General features: G+C 45.4%; 9 protein-coding genes and 1 non-coding gene across 10 annotated transcripts; 6 read left to right on the top strand and 4 right to left on the bottom strand.

Moving 5' to 3' along the window:
• Positions 1 to 153: 153 nt before the first annotated feature.
• UTP6 (Utp6p) lies at positions 154 to 1,362 on the top strand (the record flags this gene model as incomplete). The annotated part of the gene is made up of 1 exon (XM_018881806.1): positions 154 to 1,362. One exon carries the CDS (start codon positions 154 to 156, stop codon positions 1,360 to 1,362), a length of 1,209 nt encoding a protein of 402 aa, XP_018736248.1.
• A 2,452-nt stretch (positions 1,363 to 3,814) lies between these two features.
• AWJ20_4716 (uncharacterized protein) lies at positions 3,815 to 4,543 on the top strand (the record flags this gene model as incomplete). Its single annotated transcript, XM_018881805.1, has 1 exon — positions 3,815 to 4,543. The coding sequence occupies one exon, from the start codon at positions 3,815 to 3,817 to the stop codon at positions 4,541 to 4,543; it is 729 nt and encodes a 242-aa protein (XP_018736247.1).
• A 215-nt stretch (positions 4,544 to 4,758) lies between these two features.
• On the bottom strand, positions 4,759 to 6,252 carry ADA2 (chromatin-binding transcription regulator ADA2; the record flags this gene model as incomplete). Its single annotated transcript, XM_018881804.1, has 1 exon — positions 4,759 to 6,252. The coding sequence occupies one exon, from the start codon at positions 6,250 to 6,252 to the stop codon at positions 4,759 to 4,761; it is 1,494 nt and encodes a 497-aa protein (XP_018736246.1).
• Positions 6,253 to 8,172: 1,920 nt separating this feature from the next.
• RPS17B (ribosomal 40S subunit protein S17B) lies at positions 8,173 to 8,589 on the top strand (the record flags this gene model as incomplete). Its single annotated transcript, XM_018881803.1, has 1 exon — positions 8,173 to 8,589. The coding sequence occupies one exon, from the start codon at positions 8,173 to 8,175 to the stop codon at positions 8,587 to 8,589; it is 417 nt and encodes a 138-aa protein (XP_018736245.1).
• Positions 8,590 to 10,807: 2,218 nt separating this feature from the next.
• AWJ20_4713 (uncharacterized protein) lies at positions 10,808 to 11,800 on the top strand (the record flags this gene model as incomplete). The annotated part of the gene is made up of 1 exon (XM_018881802.1): positions 10,808 to 11,800. One exon carries the CDS (start codon positions 10,808 to 10,810, stop codon positions 11,798 to 11,800), a length of 993 nt encoding a protein of 330 aa, XP_018736244.1.
• Positions 11,801 to 12,011: 211 nt separating this feature from the next.
• CUL3 (cullin CUL3) lies at positions 12,012 to 14,639 on the bottom strand (the record flags this gene model as incomplete). Its single annotated transcript, XM_018881801.1, has 1 exon — positions 12,012 to 14,639. The coding sequence occupies one exon, from the start codon at positions 14,637 to 14,639 to the stop codon at positions 12,012 to 12,014; it is 2,628 nt and encodes an 875-aa protein (XP_018736243.1).
• Positions 14,640 to 15,898: 1,259 nt separating this feature from the next.
• On the bottom strand, positions 15,899 to 17,200 carry IME4 (mRNA (N6-adenosine)-methyltransferase; the record flags this gene model as incomplete). The annotated part of the gene is made up of 1 exon (XM_018881800.1): positions 15,899 to 17,200. The coding sequence occupies one exon, from the start codon at positions 17,198 to 17,200 to the stop codon at positions 15,899 to 15,901; it is 1,302 nt and encodes a 433-aa protein (XP_018736242.1).
• An 853-nt stretch (positions 17,201 to 18,053) lies between these two features.
• Positions 18,054 to 20,036, top strand: BRN1 (Brn1p; the record flags this gene model as incomplete). Its single annotated transcript, XM_018881799.1, has 1 exon — positions 18,054 to 20,036. The coding sequence occupies one exon, from the start codon at positions 18,054 to 18,056 to the stop codon at positions 20,034 to 20,036; it is 1,983 nt and encodes a 660-aa protein (XP_018736241.1).
• Positions 20,037 to 20,226: 190 nt separating this feature from the next.
• AWJ20_4709 lies at positions 20,227 to 20,298 on the bottom strand (the record flags this gene model as incomplete). Its single annotated transcript has 1 exon — positions 20,227 to 20,298. It is a non-coding gene; the product is annotated as a tRNA-Asp (tRNA).
• A 1,076-nt stretch (positions 20,299 to 21,374) lies between these two features.
• On the top strand, positions 21,375 to 22,112 carry CBF1 (Cbf1p; the record flags this gene model as incomplete). The annotated part of the gene is made up of 1 exon (XM_018881797.1): positions 21,375 to 22,112. The coding sequence occupies one exon, from the start codon at positions 21,375 to 21,377 to the stop codon at positions 22,110 to 22,112; it is 738 nt and encodes a 245-aa protein (XP_018736240.1).
• Between the last annotated feature and the right edge of the window lie 468 nt (positions 22,113 to 22,580).

Raw genomic sequence — 22,580 nt, 5'->3', positions numbered from 1 at the left:
AGTGTAGACCCTGCATTTCATATAGTCCCTGAATATTTCACTCGGGTAAGGGTTATTGGGCTAGGAGAAAATAAATTATTTGATCATGAAAAGTTGGCTCGACAGATCTATTTTGATTCAACTGCAACAGACTAGACTTTATCTACCAAAAAAATGTCGGACAAAGTTCGATTTTACTTAGAGCAGTCAGTTGCTGAGCTGGAAGACCTTCGTAAGAAGGAGCTTTTTACGAAACAGGAACTAGCGGTGATTATGAGAAAGAGAACCGACCATGAACACAGAATTAGTGGCCGAACAGTCAAACCTCGAGATTTTCTAAAATACGCTGAATATGAAATCAACGTCGAAAGACTAAGAAAGAAGCGTGTAAAGAGATTAGGAAACAAAGACGTTGGAGGCAAATCAGGAATCTCTGACTGGGCTGGTCCTAGACGAATCATGTTTATTTTCGACAGATCTACCAAAAGATTTCCAGGAGAAATTCAACTATGGCTACAGTATCTTGAATATGCTAAGCAACAAAAGGCCATCCACGTTATCAACAAAATCTTCACCACAATGCTGCAACTTCACCCTACGAAACCAAAGCTTTGGATTCTGGCTGCCAAGCACGAATCCGACGAGAATGCATCAATGAAAGCTGCCAGATATATCTTACAGCGATCACTACGATTTAATTACGATTCCGAATTACTGTGGTACGAGTATATCAAGCTGGAACTTATTTATGTCAGTAAGATTTTGGCTCGTAGAAAGCTCTTAGGATTGGACCTTGACACTGAGGAACAACAAGCCCAGAAAGAGCAAGACGAAGAAGACGAAGAAAGCGAGGCTCATATTGAATTACCAGATATCAAAGAACAGGTCAAAGACGACTTGAAAGCGTTACCAGAGGCTGACATGTCGATGCTCGGTAACCCACAAACGAACCCAGCACTTCGTGGAGACGTTGCACTGGCTATCTACGATGCCTCTATGGAGCGAGCCAAGACAGTGGATGCCAAGTACGATTTCTCTTTGAAAATAATTGAACTCTTCGACTCATTTATAGATCTCGACCGAGCACATCTTTCCAAGCATGTCATCGACTACCTCAGCCATACTCAGGCCAGTCCCAAGACGCTGTTCCTATCCACCACGCTCCCTGTCCGTTATGTGTCGCACGACGATCCAACATTCCCAGACATGATTAAACTCATGATCACTAAATACAATAAGTCGTTGTCCTTGGAAGAGAAAACCCCCGAACTCAAGCAGCATCTGCGAGAATTCCTCACCTCGAAGTACCTCGAGCCTACCTTGGAGCCAGCCCTCGACCAGAACATCCGTCTTGTCCTCCAAAGCTTTACCAAAAAGTTGTAATTCATAGATATCAAACATATTTGCATTTTAAAACCAACCCCAGGCTTGCATGGGACCGCGACGTTCGACTCGAGCGCAGCGAGAGGAGCCACTGGGTCTGGGGCAGAGCCCCAGCCGCCGGAGGCTCGTCCATCCCGCCCGAAACAATAAATATTCAAGTATATTTCACCCCAACTAGTCGAGTTTAGTGTACTCGTCAGAGTGATACCGGAGACGTTTAGGGAGCAAGAAGCCGTAGAAAGCGCATGACACGAGGATCGTGGCCGCCATGAACGACGCTCCGCTATACAGCACGGTCGTGCCAAAATTGTAATGGTCAGAGTTGTATGAGGGCAAAGAAGTGCCTGCGTACCATTTAGTGTCGAACTGGAGTGTAATGGAGTCGCCGATGATATGACGTTCTTTGTGGGCATATGCCGAACTAAACGCTGTGCCCGACACAGGCACAGGATACGGTGTGTAGTCGACTTCGTCGGTCAGCAGGTTAGTCACTGGCGCCTGGCGTGCGAAGAACACTACATTCAAAGTGGGATCTAAATCGATATGACTTTCTTCAGTGTCTCCTCGGATATCCATGGTGATAGGGAGATACTCGGTCTCAGACAGCGGCACTCGACATGTCAGAGGAACGTCCTCGTGGAGATAGAGCTGGAACAAGTGATACGTCTCATCGTCCAGCGAGAAAGTACAATTGGTCTTGGCGTCAACAAGAAACTGAAAACCCAGCGGCTTGCCTGTTTCTTTACACACGGGGAAGTTGGTGTAGATAATGTTGTCTATTCGGTTGTTAGCCCAAGGTCTTGCGTCCCATTCTGCCTCCGGCGGCTGGGGCGGAGCCCCAGACCCCGTGGCTCCTCTCGCTGGGCTCGAGTCGGGGCGTCTCGGTGTCCAGTATATGTGTGAAGTTTGGACCTGATTCCAAGGTTCACAGCAGGTACTTACTGTTTATGTCGAACTTGTGCTCGCCGGTGTCGATGTGTCTGCTAATGCAACTGACTGGGAGATTCTGGCCCGGGAGCATCTGTGGCAGCAGTTGAGGCTCCTCGTGTGGTGAGGATGACGAGCCTGTGACACTTTTGGTGGTTCCTGAGTTTGATCCGACCACCTCTCCTGCCGCTACATCATCTCCAGGTAAAATACCGGAATCATGCGATTCCACTTCATGAGCAGATACCACTGCCAGTGCCAATAAAGGGAGAATTTTCTTTAATAACATAATGAATGCTTAACCGAAAATTCGGCTTTTTTTGTTGATTGGCCGGTCGAAGAAACAATAGTGTGTAATAATTACGTAACAACACTGGATGTAAATAGCAACGTGTTCCTTAGATTCAATATTCAATGCAATTGACCACAGCGAGAATACAGATTTAGTTTTCTAATATTTGTGTAGTTGTCTTCTCTTCTGAGAAACTATATCCTCAATTATTAGCTGTAATATGCTATTTTCCTTGTGTGGTGCCTCTCTTGTCGGACCTAATGAATGATCGATGAGATGGTGATGCAACAGTTACAGACAATTGAATTGGGATATTTTTCTGGGTTCGTTGTCAATTAGTCGATATTCCGCTCTTATTAGTAGGGTTAAGCGACTGTGTCGAAGCTGGAGTTATTCTATGATGATACTTGTTACTTGTTGTTTAAAGTACAGACTTGAGAATTCATGCTATTGTTCTAAGAATAAACAAGAGTACACGCAGTTCTAGCAGCAGTTGACGTTTCAGATCCAGCGACGTGCTGCGGGCTACTGCTAGTTCCGCTGCACCCCTGGATTGTCCCAAAAGCACCTTAAACCTCAACCTCCAAGTCCAGTTCCATGGCACGGCAACAGACGGGACTAAAGAGATCATTTCGGGGCATTAAATTCAAGCCATGGAAGGGTAGAATCATACCCTATATTTTATTATTGCAATTATTGAAACAATTTTGTTATTCAACACGTATTAGGAAGTAACAGACAGGTTCTCTTACTAGAGAGGATAAAAAACAAATAATAATATTCTCGACAGTGAATAATAACTTTGTTTGATAGAAATTAGGCATTGTAAATAGGTAATTTAACCTTCGTGACACAGTTGTTAACGCCAAGATACTGTATATATCCCCCAGAACCCAAAACGTTATATCTACCGAAACGATAACATAGGTGGTTTTTATTAATTTATCTCGACACTAAAGCGGTCATCTCACATTTGTGCATTTTATCAGATTCAATAACGTCTAGTTCTGACACCAGCAGCATTTCCCAGTTCACCTAGTTCACCATTATTACACATTTTACAGCTATACTACATTCCTATCCTTCTTTTCTTAGGTAAATTGGATGGTATTTTGAGCTGGTGTTTGAAGTTGAAGTTGAACTTTGATCTTGAAGTCACATACTCATCTCAATAATCACACAGCAATCACATAGCAATCGCATCAGGATATTCTTGATATCACCATTTCACAAATGACGACAGTCACTGAAACAGCAAGAAAAACGACGATTCTACCGCCACTACCAAAACCATTCACAGAGAAACAGGCACCTACAATAAGATTGTACCCGGTGTCAAACTACACATTCGATGTCAAAGAAGCACAACCAGAAGAAGACAACTCTGTTACTGGCAGGCTTCAGCGGTTACAAGAGCAGTATGAAACGAGCGGTATGAGGAGGACCTGCGAAGGGATACTTGTCTGCCATGAACATGGCCATCCATACGTTCTTCTCCTGCAAATTGCCAATACATTTTTCAAGTTGCCAGGCGATTATATCCAGCCCGACCAGGACGAGATAACTGGATTCAAGCAAAGGCTGAACGAGAGGTTAGCACCAGCGAAAGATTCAGAACATGCCAGTGACCCTATTAACTCAGAATGGGAAATCGGCGACTGTATCACCCAATGGTGGAGACCCAACTTCGAGACATTCATGTACCCGTTCATCCCACCACACATCTCACGACCCAAAGAGTGTAAAAAGATGTTCCTGATACACCTGCCGAAACACAAAGTACTCTCCGTACCACAAAACATGAAACTGCTAGCTGTCCCACTCTTCGAGCTCTACGACAATGCCACCCGCTACGGCAACCAGCTGGCCGCGATCCCACTCTACCTCAGTCGCTACAACTTCGAGTTCGTAGACTCGGACGACAATGTCATAGCCACATACCCCGCCAGTAACGCCAATTGACTCTGTACAACACAAACGGTAGACAACCTGCCTCCGGCGGCTGGGGCTCTGCCCCAGACCCCGTAGCTCCTGCTTCGCAGGAGATGGCTGGGACCGTCGACGCAACGACTCGAGCGAAGCCAGAGGAGCAGCGGGGTCTGGGGCGCAGCCCCAGCCGCCGATGTCACGCCGGGTGTTCGAATATTATTATTTTACAATAAATAAGAGGTGTGTGACTAGGACAGCCAGTTCTGGCTCTGGAAGAACTCGTAGATACGGCCAGTTTTTGCGGCGTCGATTTTGATAAGCTCGCGGGCTGTTTTGCGTTTGAGGATACCTCCTGTGCGTACCAGCTCGCGGAATAATGTTTCTTTGATTGCGAGGTATGGTTTGGGGAGAATGCGGAGCTGCGAGCAGAGAAGTTGTTCTTGTGGTGATAGGAGTTCCACGTCTGCTGCCTGCGAGATGTCTAGTGGAGGTGTGGTCATGCTGATGGACTTGCGAATCTTCAGGGTCGTTCCATTGGTGGTGGCTGTGGGAGTGACCGAACCGCCGGTGCTGCCTAAACCGCTGCCACTGCCACCGTTAAGAGCGGTAGAGGACGAGGTTCCTGGCAACGACAGACTGCCAAATGGACTCGACCGTTCGGATTCAGAAATATTGGTGAATACAGACGGAGAGAACTTGTATCCAAGAGGGGACATGACACTAACAGCAGTGTTGTTGACATTGCTGCTGCCATTAGTACTGCTGGTGCTGTCGTTAACAGTACTAGTACTGTCGATAGAACTAGTGCTGTTTAGAGGCCCGGGAGTACCAGGTTTAGAGCCCAGTGAATTACGGGTCAAACTGGTTCCATTTATGATATTACTGTTGTTCAAAATAGTGCTATTGCTCGACGGAGTCATTCCTCCACCGAGTATGATACCTGCTCTGTTGAGAGCATTGATTCTTGTCACCTTGTCACGTTCATACTTGGCTGCTGCTTCTAGTGTGCGAATACCGTTGCGTCGGTATTCTTGTAACTCGGCAATCCGGCGTCGACACCTCAGTTCCGTGAGCATTGAATCGGTCAGCATCTCATAATCCTTTCTAGTCATCATTCGTGCAAACGGTTTCAGTTTATTAACCAGATCACGCTCCTCTTTAGTTCGTTTTTTCTCAATACCAGCATTCTTGCGGTAATCAAGTAATCCATGGGCTAGGATGCTTCGTTTGCGTTCGGCACGAGTCGTCAACCGCGAGTTATAAATATCCAAAATAGTCAGTTTGAAATTGACTTCCTGTGACGGTTCTTCCGGATCAAATACCATATCCTTGACACTCATTTCCGCCTCGTTTTCTGTTTCTTGTTCAAACTCCAGACGTCCTGGCATGTAACCTTGTACTTCGTGGCATGCAGGAACCGACGCTGTGGGCTTTTGTTTTGGAATTGGCAGAGCTGGTGCATTCTTTCGTCGGTCTTCTAACCGCTGACGCTTCTTTTCTGCGAATTCCGCTGGACTAATATTGAACTTCTTGTTCATTTCTGGCAATGGATATGTTGCACTCTGTAGATACACTTTATTATAATGCTCATCCACCTCTTCTCTAGATCTTCCTCCAATATGGTCGCTGATATCTTGCCAATTACCAAGACCCTGGAGCTCTGCTCCTTCTAGCAGCAGCAGCTCTTCATCAGCACCCCAATCATCGTCGAAAATAGGGTACGCATGCTGCTCCACAATCATATAATCATGCCATGGCTGGTGTGTTCCTGATGCTCCACCCTGCGAAAAACACTGCACACACAAATCATAATCCTGGCATTCTGCACACCGGATCCGAACGAGATTCGTACAGTCGCATGAACATATATCACAGTGGAATCTGGTTATCGGTTAGTATCGCTTCCATTCCGGGGAAGGGGGTACTGCCTCCGGCGACTGGGGCTCCGCCCCAGACCCCGTGGCTCCTCTTGCTACGCTCGAGTCGGGCGTTGGGAGGTGTGGCATGTAGGGAATGAGACTGTAACGAGCCGGATAGACTGCCTGAATCTGATAATTGTGAAGAAAACTGGTGGGGAGTCCGGCACCTGGGGGTTCTTTTCAAAGCCTGTTTTACATGAATCAGGTGAAAAGAACCATTCGCAGCTGCCGAAGAAATCGAAATCTAACAGCCCACCGTTGTTGTTTTTCGGTTGTTGCTCTTACAGGTAAGGCTAGCTCGGACATGAATCACACATGTTCGGACCCGACCAATACTTACTTCACGCCTGGTTCCGCCGCTTTTAGTGGATTGGCCGCACTTTTGCGGTGAATCACTGTCATTTTTATTTTCTGTTGCGAGTTTAAAAACTAGCTCGTGCTGTTGTCGATGCGTCCATAGATCAGTAATACGCGATTCTCGGCCCGACAAGACCCTGTCTCCGAGCAACACTGTACTTTAACCTCGTACTCGTTCTAGACACAGCAGAATCACGAAATGCCAATCGAGACCCTGTCTTTTCCTGTCTATATTGTCCTTTTATTTTGTCCGAATAGCCACTTCGCGACGATTACCAACTGATACCACTTCTGAGTCCACTCTGAACTGTGATATTCTATTAATAATCCGTCTGAATATCGGACACTGCTGACGAATGAGCACCTGTCCTCAAAAAAAATCCCTGACTAATAAATAATTTGCGGTCCAATTGACTCACCAAATGCCAAAATATTGCCAATGTCAATGCCACCTGCGGTGCGATTCGATCCGTTCCGCTAACTCTGCTCCGCTGCTGCTCTGTTCGCTGCTGCCGATACCTGTCTTCACCTCCTCCCTCCTCCAACGCGCCTCTCTCACTTCCACCCCCGACGTGCAGCATATATTCCATATATCGGGGTGGGGGCTCAGGGGGTCGGGGACGGCCTCCGGCGGCTGGGGCTCCGCCCCAGACCCCGTGGCTCCTGCTTCGCAGGAGTGGCTGGGACCGTCGGCGGAACGACTCGAGCGTAGTGAGAGGAGCAGTGGGGTCTGGGGCGCAGCCCCAGCCGCCGGAGGCAGACCCCAACCCCCAGTGCCAGTGTCGGGAGAGGTTTGGCGGCAGATGGGACCCGAGTAGAGCGCCTCCGAGTGAAATGGCCAGTTTGAGAGTGGGTTTGAAGAGCCAGGAGATTGGAAAGGGGGGAGTTAAGGAGCAGAGGAGGATGCAGGGACCGGGAGGTGCATGCTCCCTGCAGGATGATGGTGCAGGGGTGGAGAGATAAGAACAGGAGAAGACTGAGTTTCTGGGGGTTAAGGGTCGTCTTGTATGGGTTACGGAAATGGCTTTTTTGTACAAGAATTCTATAGAGAGTTTGAAAAAGGGGCAGGGCCCAGATTGGGTCGTGGAGGGGGACTGTAGAGGTAGTCTCTAAGAGGGTCATTATATGCTTTTAAGCGCGCAGAGCAGGTGTGCCACAGTCACAGGAGAGATATGAAGTTTCCTATTTGGGAAAGCGAACTCCAGGTTTTCACGACGGTCGATCGGCAGTGCTGTAATATACGCGGAAATTTTCATCGACTCACAGAGGGACTCAACATGCACGAAGGGCAGACAGTAGCAGCCAGTGCAACATAGCCAGAACAAGTACTTGAACGTTTCTACAGTTTACGAAAGTACAACCGAAATCTTCAACTAATCAACAAAAATGGGTCGTGTTAGAACTAAGACTGTCAAGCGTGCTGCTAAGCAAATCATTGAGGGTTACTACCCCAAGCTCACCCTCGACTTCGAGACCAACAAGCGTCTTGCTGACGAAATTGCATTCATTCCTTCTAAGCGTCTTAGAAACAAGATTGCCGGTTACACCACCCACTTGATGAAGCGTATCCAAAAGGGTCCTGTCAGAGGTATCTCTTTCAAGCTCCAAGAAGAAGAGCGTGAGAGAAGAGATCAATACGTTCCTGAGGTTTCCGCCCTTGATGTCTCTCAAACCGAAAACGGCCTTGAAGTCGACGCCGACACCGCCAACCTCCTCAAGACTTTGGGTTTCGCCAAGCTCCCTGTCTCTGTTGTCCACGTTTCTCAACAAGCTCCCGAGCGTAGATTCCGCAAGAGAAACTAAGTCGAATATTCAACATTTCTTATATAAAACTGGTGTTTGTTGTTTATTTGTTTTTATTCTTGGAATGTAAAAAATCGTAGGTTTGGATATCCAAATGAAAATGTAATGAATCTTTGTCCTTCTGTGCTACCCTCTTCTGCTCTTTTTATCGGACTGTGGTTCTGGTCCTTGGTACTGGGGTGATTGTCGAGGGTGGCTGCTGCCTCCGGCGGCTGGGGCTCCGCCCCAGACCCCGTGGCTCCTCTCGCTTCGCTCGAGTCGTGCGTGGGGTTCCCAGTTGATTTTGTGGTGGGCGTGCTTTTTGGGTTGCAACTGGATTTTGGGTTTGCTGGCTGTGAAGGCTTAGCTGCCAGACCCTTTGTTCGAGGCAATTTGAGGAATATTCCGTATTCCAGACGACATGAAATAGTTTGACATTCTCTGATTGCCTGTGTATTCTCAGTTAAGAACCAGCAGAGCAAGAAGAGTTATCAAGTCTGGGACATAGTCTTGGACTCCGATCAGCTCAAGTTTACAAATAACCAAATTTTTGTGGTCGCTTACGTTTAAGACGGTATTCCAGCCTCCGTTTCGTTTTCGTCTGATTTGGTTTGTGTATTACGAGATTATTATTTTTCAGGTTCAGGATGGTTCATAGAGTAGTAAGTAGTATAGGTGATAGCCAGAGCATGCTCACAATGCACGATTATGGACCCAAAGTCGCTATTTTCCAGCCGTATTTCCCAACCATACCCTTACTCCTGACTCCAAAGAAACTGCTGGAATCCCCGAAGAAACGACTCGAGCGAAGCGAGAGGAGCAGCGGGGTCTGGGGCGGAGCCCCAGCCGCCGGAGGCAACACCCAGACTCGGAAGAGGTGTGAACCCGAGAAAAGTAAAAAAGTCATCAAATAAAGGAACAGATCAGTATCTAAATACAGGATCCAACTTTATTTGTTTGCTCTGACAGGAACATACGAGTTGAGTAGTGGAAATGGCGATAACGCTGATGCAGGGAGCCCGTTATCTTGCCTAGAGACACGGTACAGATGCTGTTTCGGGCTGGTTATGCACGATAAATAATCATCGTGGTGCATGTGACGTAATGCAATGTGCTAGTCATTTGCATATGATTGGGCTGTAGTATAAGCCACACATGTTTGCTGGCTCTCGCAGTTGGGGATAGATAGCTCTGGTTACTCAACGGTTGTTTCTTGTCACTGCGCTTGTTATTATACTTTTGGTTCATAGTAAAATTGATTTGTAATTTCCGTAAACCTGAGCAAAGAGGCTGGCTAGCAGCTTGGTGTAAGTAGTAGGTTCATGCCATCTGGGCTCCAAAATGTGGCTGCTGGGTATCGAGCTTTTGCGGGACATTTCGGCATAATGGATATGTTGAGACATGGCTGGGTAGTTGTTGTGAACTGCTTGACTTGGTGGGATATGAGTTTTTTGCATTGGTAGAGTGATTTGGATCTTTTTGGCATTGCAGATGATGGGTCATGGTAGTAGATATGGGGTGATAATCGATAATCATTGAATAGGGGTGCTGTGATAGGTTCGCTAATTCATGTATGGGATCGTGTTGAGTATATTCGTGGTAGATACTTGTTACTAACATTCATGTAGCAATACCTTTCAGGGGCTTGGCTTGATATATTCCTTCGTCGAAATTGGGTGGGCTATCGCTAAACTTTATTTGTTTGCCTCTGTTGAGTGTCAGAGCGATTGGTTGGTTTCTGGTTCAGACTGAAAATCTTCGAAGAGTGTTTATAAATCCACCTTACTGACCTTTATTTGCATCATCACCACAATTTGTTGAACTCCGATTCAATCTGTTATCGCCTAGCTGACGCTCATAAGTAACCTGATCTGCTCTCTTTGAAATTAATCTGTGACTTCTGGCCTGGTTGTTGTTAATTCACTGATTTGATCTTGAGGCAAAGGACTGTATTCATCTGTTCTTTGATCTGATTTTTGACCCGATATTTTGACTGAGTAGAGGTTAAGTCGGCTGCTACGGCCAACATAGCCTTCCTACTGGCTCTATCTGTGTGCATTTCTGATACCCCTTTGATACCCCTGCACGATAGTATTCTTTTTTTTTTTTGTTATTAGCAATACCCCTTTGACCTTTTTTTTTATTTTTTTTTATTGTTTATTATTATTATTATTATTATTATTATTATTATTATTATTATTATTATTACTGAGGCCAGTACACATTTAAAAATACCACCATGTCTTCACTATCGCCAATTCCAACTTCGGCTGCTGAGAGATTGATCAGAAACCCGCATTCACTGCCCAGGGTCCCAACCGCTCTTGCCAACATAATATCTCAAAATAAGCATTCTGATAGGATCAAGCATCATGCTGAGCAGGCATATTTCATTCGTCGAGCCAAACTGGAGAATCAGCGATCAGAGAGAATTCTAGCAGCTGCTACTACTAATGGAACTTCTCTATCCGGTTCACAATACAGAGATGCTAATGCAACTCCCTCTCCACCCTCATCTCCTATATTGGATGCTGTGTCTCCTACTAACTCAAGACCAAGGGTGTTCACTCACAGACGGAACTCTGACACAGTGACATCAACCAGTGTGTTCAGCCCCTCGACTCAACCAATTGATATCCGTCGTCGGTCGTCGTCTTTTACAGGCCATAATGGATCCCCTCCAAGATCAGGACGTCCATCACCTTCACGAGCAAGTCGATCTCTTAGCTTCAGTCACGTTAACAATCGCCGGTTATCGTCAATAGACCCGAGAGAGTCCACTACCGCTTTATTTAACAGTGGAGTGTATTTCATCCCAGAGTCACCTGAAGAAGATGAGCTGATTTCGCTGCTGTACCCTTTGGATGCCACATATCATGGACCGCCAGTTTCGTCGAGTTCAGGACCAGGATCCCCACCACCCAATTTACAGCATAACATGGCATTCAGCTCCCGCATATTCTCCAAGAAACCCGAAGAACGACTCAAGCAACGCTGCTACTTCACCAAGCGACCTGCTCCATCCTGGAAGTCGCGCAACTTCGAGCCCATCAAACAGGGCAAGACCTGGGTCTCTGCCCATCCGGGCTGGCACCGGTTCATGCGCAACGAGTACAAGGTAAACGGCCAGGAAGACACCTGGCGCGAAGAACGCAGTCGGTTCCTCCAGGAGTTTCGCCGTGAACGCCAGTTCCAGAAACAATCTAAACGGAGAATGTCGTCGCATCTCTAGTTGTATAACTCCAATATACCCGGGATTTCACCTGTGATCGGGACCTGCCTCCGGCGGCTGGGGCTCTGCCCCAGACCCCGTAGCTCCTCTCGCTACGCTCGAGTCGTTCTGTCGACGGTGCCAGCAATCTCCTGCGAAGCAGGAGCTACGGTGTCTGGAGCGGAGCCCCAGCCGCCGGAGGCAGTGTCCAGTCAGCAATAAATAGGTCGATTTACGCGAGATAGTTATATACATTACGTCGCTCGGGGTCTCGTTCGAGATATTCTCTTTCCAGCAGTGCATCAATTCGTTGTTTGATGAGAATGGGGTCTGGTTTGAACCTGCTGGAGAGCTGGCGGGTCGCATCGGCAATGAGCTGGACGTGCTCGAGTGTTCGTCGCGATTTCATGATACGTACAATTGCAGCATCTGTTTCGTACTTTCGAGACTGGTCTACTCTGTCAAGTGTCTCTTTGCGTTCAGAATCGTTCTCGGCTTTGCTCTTTGCTGACACTGCGAGTACTTTGATTCGTGCCATGGGTGACTCGAATTTATCGTTGAAGTAGAATTTATCAGTCGGTTTCACGTCTCGAGACATTGGCTCCTTACGAAGAAGTCTCGTACGAGGTGCTACAGCAATCGACTGCAGGTGTCTCGTTAGCTCGCTGGTTGCAATGCCTGTCGTATTCTGAATATCTTCATAGGTGAGGTAATGTCCCTCCGGCAGTTCGTTGAATAACATCAGAACCACCATGGCAACAGTCGACAGATTGATTTCATGTGTACGCTTCTTGAAACGAGCCTTGATATCTGCTGTACCCATGGACATGTTCCAGGCTAGGACCCTACCAGTATGCCGTCCAAGATAGAACTTCTCGAACCGCTGCTTGGCCTCGTCGACAACGGGAGGTAATACGAACTTGGCTTGTGTATTTACAATACCACTGGGCCAAAACGTCGATGTCAAAACGTTTACTTGGATATCCGCTAGACCCTTGTTTCCAGAGTCTGATTGCTGCAATTGTGATTGAGCAGCCTTGAATTCATTATTGATATCCTTGGAAATACGCATGTCTTTAAACATTCCTTCAAGCTTGGATGTAAACGCAGTTCCAACTTCACGTTTGATCTTTCCTATCATATTCCTTTCGACCTCATCAGATACCGACTTGCCATTCAGCAGTCGCTTAGCAAGATGCACCTTATAGTATGTCTCAAACAGGTCCTTGTCGGCAATATATCTAAAAAGCGTGATTGCCTTTTCCAGAGTATCTTCAATCTCTTCATCGGATTTACCTTTAATGGTTCGTTTAAGATTCTCGTCAATAAATAGAGATAGGAATTCCGCTACCTTTGGATTTTCATTAACAAACAAAATGAACGACTCCTCATTAGCAATTCGGATGTTCTGCTGATTCTCGAAACATTGAATTAAAATTTTGTCGTATTTATCCTTTAGTCGAATCACTTGTTCAACCCAGTTAATCGCAATAGTAGTCGGATTCAGAGTGGCAGTAGCTCCTGCTCCTGCTGCTCCAGAAGCTGGGTTTGCAGCGTCCTGTTTCTCCTTGGGTCGTCCTTTGCTCGCTTTAGCCTCTTCGCTGGATCGAATGGCTACGTTATTGGCCTCCCTTCCTGCGATTAATAGGTCCTTTTTCACTAGCTCACAGATGCATTTGTAAGTCTTGTCCACACGGCCCACCAGCTGATAAGCAAGAGACAGATCTTCATACTGCTCGTTTTCGATCCAACTCACGAGTCCAGTTGTCGGTAGTTCCAGTACTTCCGAGATACGTTGCGTAATCAACACATCCTCTATGAGAGTTATCACTTTGTCAAGAGTGTGGATCGACAAGTATCGGTTACATCTCTGAGCTTCTTCCTCGAGCCAAAACTTCACCTTTTGAATATATACATGGGCATCCGGGGTTGATTCCAGTACATTTCTAGCTGTAGTAGAGTAATATTCTTCAGATGAGGCTAAGAATTTGGGCTCAAACTCGCCTGTATATACACTACCGAAGCCAGAATCGAGATCTATTAGCCCATCAGTGCCATTTTTCAGATAATCATAAGGCCGTCCGTCATTCTGAGCTGTCCTAATAGGGCTTGTAAATAGGGGATTATGAGAATCTCGTAAAGATTCCAGCATATTGACCGTTGCCTTGATAGCTACTCTGTCAATGATCTGGCCATTCCGCTCATTTATCACTTCGTTTATAATGATGTTGTCGATAATCGAACCCACTGGCAGTTTTTGATTGAATATTACTGCATCTCTAAACAGTATAAGACCAGCATCATAGATCAGCGGCACTTTTGCGTCCTGAACATATACACGATCTAAATACATGAGAATATCACTCGTCATTTTCATACACAGACAGCTGTCGTCCCAGTATCGTCGCACCTGCTTCAAAAAGTCCACAGGCACTGATTCCAAGTCCAGGGTTCCTTTGGGCGTCGTTTTAGTTGCATTTTCTGTAGTTGCCAATTCCGTGCCATTTTCGCGTATTGTACCATCGACATTATCGTCACCTCCTGCAGCTACAGAGGTGCCAGACCCACTATTCTGGCCATGATCTTGAATATACCGCGTCAGTGACCCGACCACCTTATTCTCTAAATGTTCCCTAATCTGTTGCTTCGTCGATTCATATAGCCTCTTGCCATGTTTTTTGAGCACCAGGTAGTAGGCAGTTCGATACAGCTCTTCAAAGGATCGTTTCGACGCATTCTTGTCATAAATCTCTCTAATAGCAGGCGACAGCTTCTCATTCCACGACACATCGAAATTGGCCTCGTCTGCCAAACTCTTCTTGGGCGCTCTGATCCGAGCTCTACCTCCACGTGTAGCCATTTTCTCTACTCTGGTTAGCCAGGATGCTTATGGGAGGGGGGCTTGGCCTCCAGCGGCTGGGGCTCCGACCCAGACCCCATAGCTCCTGCTGAGCAGGAGATGGCTGGGATCATGGAGCCCGACTCGAGCGTAGCGAGAGGAGCAGCGGGGTCTGGGGCGGAGCCCCAGCCGCCGGAGGCAATCTGACCCACTTACGTATCAGTAGTCTTTGCGGTCACGGTTACACGGAGGGCATTATCCGGTCTTCCTCCTTTATGGTTCAATTGGTTTGTTTCAGGTTCGGTCCGCTGCAGGCTTGTTATACTGTTGTGGTTGGTGAAGTTCTCCCCTGACGATTTCAGGATTCCAGAATGACGCTGGAAAGGGTGCTGGAAAGGGTGCTGGAAAGGGTGCTGGAAATGCTGGACATGTCCTAGCCCAGATCAGTCGGTAAAGTGTCGCGCGGCGTGGACCCTGCATCGATTCTGATGTAATCAGAAGACCGCCATATCCTAAATAATATATTCAACTAACGCTTATTGAGCTTAAAAGAAGTTAGATCGTGGCAGACTGTGACCTTTGCCAGGCAGTGAATCTTTGAGCCATATCCGGATCGGCTATTTTAGTACCATTCAGCTGGTTTCCGACTGCTAAAATGGGGGTTAGCATTTGCTGTGGATAAGTTGGTGGTTTATAGGTACTTACTGAGCCATCCAGGGCGAACATTGTGCTGGCGTCCAAAAAGTTCGAGTTTTCTTGATGACGGTCCAGCGAGTCGGTCTGCGATATCGTAGAGTTCGTCAGGCTTGTGGCTTTTGTCTCGCGTGGTAGACACTATGACGTCTGAGTCAATGCCTCTGGCCAGCCAATTTGGGTCTCCTTTAATGCTGACCAAAGTTAGTTCATTATACTACTGGCCAGTTTTTTTTTCAGTCTTTCACCTTAGATGCTAGTATGGCACTTACCCCATAAGAACGTGTTCTTTAGTGTGATTCAGCCAATGACCAGTTCGTCCAGTACAGATAGTACGGGCAAGTTGGTTGGTCTTGCACCAAATAATCTCCTCAATGTGGGTGTAGCCCCATTTTGCTAGGCACTGTCTGCCGATATCAAGTGCCCTTCCTGTGACCCACAGGAAAAAAATTCCTTCGGTTTGGATCTCGTCGATTTTAAATGATAGGATTTCCCTGCCAGTTAGTATATGGACTCTGTGTTTTGACAGACATGGTAGAATACATACTCGTCTGTGATTACCCCAGATGGAACTTGAAGATTCCCATTCATATGTATATCCCAAGGAGCTGGAAGTCAGTTAGATTAAATTGATTATCCAGGTCTGTGGTTTGTGGTTCAATTGCACTTACGGTCGGCAATGATGACACTAAAGTTACCGAGAATGCGGAGGTCAAGTCGCCTGATATCGCAGCAAATCCACTGGGGAGAAGTCTAAAGAGACCAGTTAGTAAACACTTGTGTATTTGGCGAGTAATTAAAACAAGATATTTCTCTGAGATATTCTGACCTACCTTCGGTTTTGAATAGTCTCGTTCGGCAATGTGGAACAGTGGTCCTTGGTTTTGTTTGGCTTCCTGTGGTTGTCTGGCTTGACCCCTTTGAAAGGTATCTGGATAGGTAATTCGATAGTGGACGTACTTGCACCCTTTACCTTTGAAGCAAGTGTCTAAATAAGAACAATCTCCAATACTGACATCAGTGTTACTAGTGATAACAGGCTCAAAATGGATCTTGCGTAAACAATCTAATCTGCCTTGCAGTAAACACTCATTGCGTTTAGGATACGGGCAAATTTCAACATAGGGTTTAGTGGAGCTAGCTGATAAAATCTGTTCTTTGTAGAGAATATTTCTCTGAGTCGGTTCAGATAGCAAATTGGCTAGAGTCTGCCTCATTTGTGCGTAATAAGAGTCGTCATTTGTAATGAGAGAAAGCATAGTCTGATATAATTTAGAGTTATCTGCATATGCAATATTCTCGTTGAGATTGCGGTTAGGGGTGTCATGATCTGCAATAACTGATATCGAGCAGTCCAAGGTAGAAGACCCTGATGAGGAAGCCGATGAGCGAGTGAAAATAGTGGATAAAGAAGAAGAGGACCACAAAATAAGCATTTCAGGATCATAAAATTCTAGCTGGTATTTGGACGAGTAGCTGGCGTTTTGAGAGCACATTTTCGACACCACAAAGGAAGATGGAATCTGCATTGCAAGATTCAAACAAGCATTATCAAAAGCGTCTGAAGAAATGTGACAATTGTGAACTTGATTGATGGTTCGAAGTAAGACGTTAATACCAAATGGAAGAGCCGGGAATAGTTTTGGTTTATGATTGATAAGAAAGGAGACCACAATTTCCTCTAGCGAATTGTCGTTAACACTCATTTCACCATCGAGAGAACCTGTCACAGATACCGATCTGAGGTGATGTGAAGCAATCCTAGAACCAATGTCAGAACTCGGTGTTTCAATTGAGTTTTGATATGACGAGAGATTGATAGTAGTATTGGGTGAATACAAAAGAGCCTGGTTTAGTGAGAATATTGTCGAAGATGACGAAGATGACATGGTATCCCGAACTAAGTAGGATTATGAACAGTGAGGGTGAAAAAGTCGTACGCCAGATGTAATCTGTATAATCGGTATTAAGTATGTGAAAGCTACAGTTGTGTTGTAATGACCCTACTACCCCCACCTCGAATTGATCAGTCGCTTCGGATTTATTTCTAATCATCCCGAGCCTTTGAACCTTGCAGGTTATCACATGAGATAAATGCGTTGATCGACACCTTTAAAAATCGCGTTAGATGGTTACTGTGACAACGAAATGTAATGTCAGAACTGTTGGTACGGCTGAGTTGTAAACAAGATGGCGCGTTTAAACCAAACAACACTCATGGCTTTTCTTATTCATCTTCATAGGTTACAAATCAAATAATACTTGTCGTGCAAGAGTCTTAAATACCACGAGCCGAGGATGCCGAACGAAGTTTACTCTCGACCTACGAGTACAGGTTCTTCACGTGCTGCTACGCCCAGTTCCATATCTAACGCAAGAAGACGGTCTCAGAGAATGGGTGACAATTTACAAAGAGTAGCCTTATTAAATGACGACAAAGCAGAAAAAAGGTCACGAACTTCAGAGATTGGAAGCAAACGTCAGAGTTTTGCAGCCGAAGCAAGAGATTCACTTTCACGAACCAACTCAGCTAATGATGCTGGACATGGCCCTTCTTCTCTCGCTGCGGCAGAGAGCACTACACCAATTCTGGCCAATTTTGAACAATGGATGAAGCTTGTCAAGGATAATGTAAGTTCTTCTTTTGATTTGAGTCGAATTTGTTCTCGATACTAACGGATGATACAGAAAATCAATGCTGCTAATTCCTGGAATTTTGCGTTGATTGACTACTTCCATGACATGTCTCTTCTTAGAGATGGTGATGGTATCAACTTTCAACGAGCTTCCTATACTTTAGATGGATGTGTCAAGATTTACACTTCTCGTATTGACTCTGTCGCTACTGAGACCGGGAAGCTACTGAGTGGTCTAGCTGATGCCAAGAAAAATCGTGGTAAAGGTGGTGACGACGAGGAGGTTGAAGGCGACGATGAAGGCCATGAAGACGAAGACGGTAATGATGAGGAAAGTAGCAAGAAACGTAAGAGAAGACCCAGAGCTGAAAATACTCTGGTCGAAGAATATTCCCAACTGGAAGTCAAAAAACTGGATTTGGAGCTCAACATTGATCCTCTGTTCAGGAAGATGTGTGCTGATTTCGACGAAGGTGGAGCCAAAGGATTGTTGTTGAATAGTTTAATGATTGACAAGACCGGACGTGTTGTATTTGATGGAGATGCTAATGACGGCGATGACGATGAAGATGAAGAGGCAGATAAAGACGAGGTGGATGCCAATACCAGTACCAGCAGCAGTGGCAGTAGCAAGGACAAGACGCTGAATCCACATTTCCAAGGTGATACTATTGACATGGATTTGTTAAGAAGCAAATACTTTTCTAATTTAGACGATTTGGATGAGCTGGAAATCTGCCCTTCTCTACCCGGTATCTACGACGCCTTGAACGACCCAGCTCTCCTCAATAGCCAGCTTGTGAAGGAATTACAAGAAATGAGCATCAAAGACAGAGCAGATTATCGACCCTTTGCCGAATCTTTGGATGACATGGCATTGGGAGAAGACGGCTATGGCGACGCTCCACCCGATATGGATTATGACGATATGCCCGAACTAATTGCAAACGATGACGATGAAGCCAGTTTTGCTGTTGGTAAGGGAAGTACCACCGTGATTCCATATACCGGAGCCACTTCGGTAAACGTCATGTCTGGAAGAGATACAGATATCCTTTCCTACTTTGATGAGACTCTGAAAAAGAACTGGGCTGGCCCTGAGCACTGGAAAATTCAGAAATTGAAGGACACTACCGTAGCTGGAATCAAAACAGAGACAAGCAAAGAAATTAAGAAACCGAAAAAGACTAAAGAGCAGTTGGTTATTGATTTCCTTAGCGATGAAGGAGCTATTGACGAATCTGAACTGTTTGCCAGTGGTGGAAATATCAATCTTCCAAAGTCTCAACGAAAAAGTAAAGACTATAACTTACTACCTGATGATAGGCAATTCTCGTCGAAGAAACTAATTAAATTATTTTCGAAACCCAAAGGAAATGTTATTAGTAACAAGCTCTTTGGAGGAGCCATCACTGGGAACCAAACTTCTAACGATTCTGAAGGAATCCAAGAGAATGATGAGAACTTTTGGGCGAAACAATATCAACAACCAGAAGATGGCAAGTCGGGCAGCGACTACAATCAGAACTTTTTCAACGATGATGACTATGATGGAATGGGTATTCCCGATATTGGAGGAGATGAAGATGATGGTCTGCCTTTAGATGCTGGCGAATCTCTATACAGAGACGGACCAACCCAACTACTAGCAAAGGGCCAAAGGGCGAGACCAGATTATGTCAATTATGCGAAGTTCGCCAAACGTGTTAATGTTAAACTTCTCAAGGATAATATCTGGTCTGTTATGAAACTGCCAGAGCCGTCTAGTGACGAAACGGCAAACGAGCCGAAGATAGATGAGGTGGACGATGACGATGTAGATCCGTCTACTGGCAAGCCGCTACGGAAACCATCTCTTGCCCCGGCTGCCGAGTTCACAGAGCGCAAGTTCACAGACCTTGCCAAAGAGCTCAAACAAGTATATCCCGCCCAGCAAATGTCAGAAATATCTACCAGTTTCTGCTTTATCTGCGTGCTCCACTTGGCTAACGAACGAGGATTGATTATCGAAGACAACGAAATGCACAACGACCTGACCATCAAATGGGACCCCTCCGTTCCTCGGGGTACTGCTATCAACAGCTTTTGATGTATATTTAAATATAATGTTGATGACCTACTACTGAAACGTAGGTGCCTTCAAGAGCCTCCGGCGGCTGGGGCTCCGCCCCAGACCCCGTTGCTCCTGCTTCGCAGGAGATTCTCCACGGATGCCAGCTCAAGTCTGAAATTTATGTGTGAAGCAAAAATAGAGAATGGAAAGGAGAAAAAAAAGGATGCTCCGCAACTGGGAATCGAACCCAGATCTCCCGCGTGACAGGCGGAGATTCTAGCCATTAAACTATTGCGGATTAACTGACTAGGCTAATTGCCTAATTGTTGAACGTAATTTTGACAAGAAATATCTCACCAGAACCTACACTTCAGACGTGTAAAACTGACACCATTTTCGACCAGGATTTGATTTTTTATATACTAGCATTGAAAACTAATACTTAAATCCTAATTTTGTAAGTTTTCAATGCATTTACAGAAGAGCATGGGGTTATGGTTCCAATACCAGAATATGTATGTCTTACATAATGCATATAGACGCTATTTAGACCTCGTAACTAACCAATAATATCCAGTGATATACTTCAAAAGTCCACTTTAGAGCATCAAATAAATACTCTATTCACCTGATTAATTGTCATGAGATTATACTTGTCTATAGAAACCTATTCGTCCATGTCCACGTGGTATTGCTTGGTAGCTCCAGTTCAGCATGACTCTCAACCCTTGCCCAAGAAAGAATTTGTATTTCACAGATCCCGTGATGCTCGAAACACTTACATTCTTTTGTTCATACCGCACGCAGTTCACGTGAATTTTGACAGCGGCTCTAGCAACACCAGAATTCGGTTAAACAGTCGAAACCGAAGCAAGAATTGTAATTTTTTGCTAACTGATACTAATGTAAGTGTTTTATAATCATTGGAAATTAATTATACGTGTCGGTGGGAATTATTAGTCAGGATTTTGTGTCCTTGTCCGTTTCCAAGTCTCGTGACGACGGGAATCACACGGGTTTGAAGCAAGTTTCATCACATGACAAAATCGCGTGATCAGAAGATATGAACAACAGATAAGAAGTACAAGAGCTCTTGAAATATCAACCAAGTCGACGTTGAATGTGTTTAGGTTGAATGATGGGACTTTTTGAACTTTGTCACGCCGTTGTTGTGTGGCAATGACCGTGTCGCCGTTTCCGTCATCTCCGTTCTTTCTTTTTCAATCCATCCATCCTCAAACATCTTGGACCATGGTAAAATGGCCTTCGATATGTGACACAGAATCCGGCTACAAAATTTGTCATAACTAGAATTAGTAGTTATGATGACGAGCTAACAGAAGATTTAGTTTTTTCTAAAAGAATACCTGCGAAATGGACAAACCACCATCAAAGCGAGCTCGTATTGAAGACCCTTCTTCTGCGAATATCGACGATGCTCTTTTAAAGAATGACCAGCAAACTGCTGCTTCAGAAGCTGTTGTACCAACCACTGAAGCCCAGCAGGGTGAGACCCATGACGCCTCGAATGAGCTGGAGAATAAGATGGCCACGGCATTAGCGGCGGTAGCAGCTGCTGCATCTGCCAATGGTGGAGAATATCCTTCAGTGGTTTCTCGTCAGGCCCAAACCTCAGCATCACCTTACGATCATAGCAGACCAAATGGCAGTGCTTCTGCAGGTGTTGACGGCCATGAACCAACGATCTCAGTGGGTGATAGCTCGTTTAAACCATCAGCAGGAAGTGAAGAATGGCACAAGATTCGCCGTGATAATCACAAGGAGGTCGAGAGACGACGACGTGAGGCTATTAACAAGGGAATCAGTGAACTAGCTACCATAGTTCCTGATTGCGAGAAACACAAGGGTCAAATCCTTCAAAAGACAGTTGATTACATTAAGAAACTTAAGGATAACGAGCAGCGTAATATGGAGAAGCTGACGCTTGAAAAGCTGCTCACTGAGCAAGCTATTTCCGAGCTATCGGCCACTAATAAAGCTTTGAAGCAAGAACTCGCTCAGGCGTGGAAAGAAGTAGAGCACTGGAAACAAGCCTGCGGTGCTAGCACCGGCGCTGATGCTTCGAAATCAGCTGATGCTGGTTCGAAATAAGTAATTGTACTGGAGTTAGAGGGTAATGTTTGCTATTTGATCTTTTATTTTGTTATAATATATTCTGGGTAATTGTGACTTCGAAAGAGTGATTGAGGGTGAAGCAAGAAAGGCTGTTAAGGGCTCGGTCCTGAACATCTTGGATTCTTCTGTTAGATTAGACTCTAGTAGTAGGATCACTTAATAAAGTCTATAGAAACTTTTTTAACTTTGGAACACAGGTTGGAGTTTTTATCGCTATCTTAAATATGCAAGCTGCTATAATGAACTGCAGGACCCTGCATTTATCTCTTATCTCTCTATATTTCCAGGGGAACCTCTATTTTCCACTCAACCCCTTTTTTCAAAATCAAGCTTCGATTAATTACACGTCTTGTTCAGCTCTATTATTATTTTTGCCGACATTTTATTTTTTAATACTTGTTTTATAATATTTATAATTAATTCATACATTATTTTCAATATACT

Source organism: Sugiyamaella lignohabitans, chromosome D, assembly GCF_001640025.1.
Source record: "Sugiyamaella lignohabitans strain CBS 10342 chromosome D, complete sequence".
NCBI classification, from domain to species: domain Eukaryota; kingdom Fungi; phylum Ascomycota; class Dipodascomycetes; order Dipodascales; family Trichomonascaceae; genus Sugiyamaella; species Sugiyamaella lignohabitans.
The sequence above is the reverse complement of the archived record's forward strand: the minus strand, read 5'-3'. Positions and strand labels throughout refer to the sequence as shown.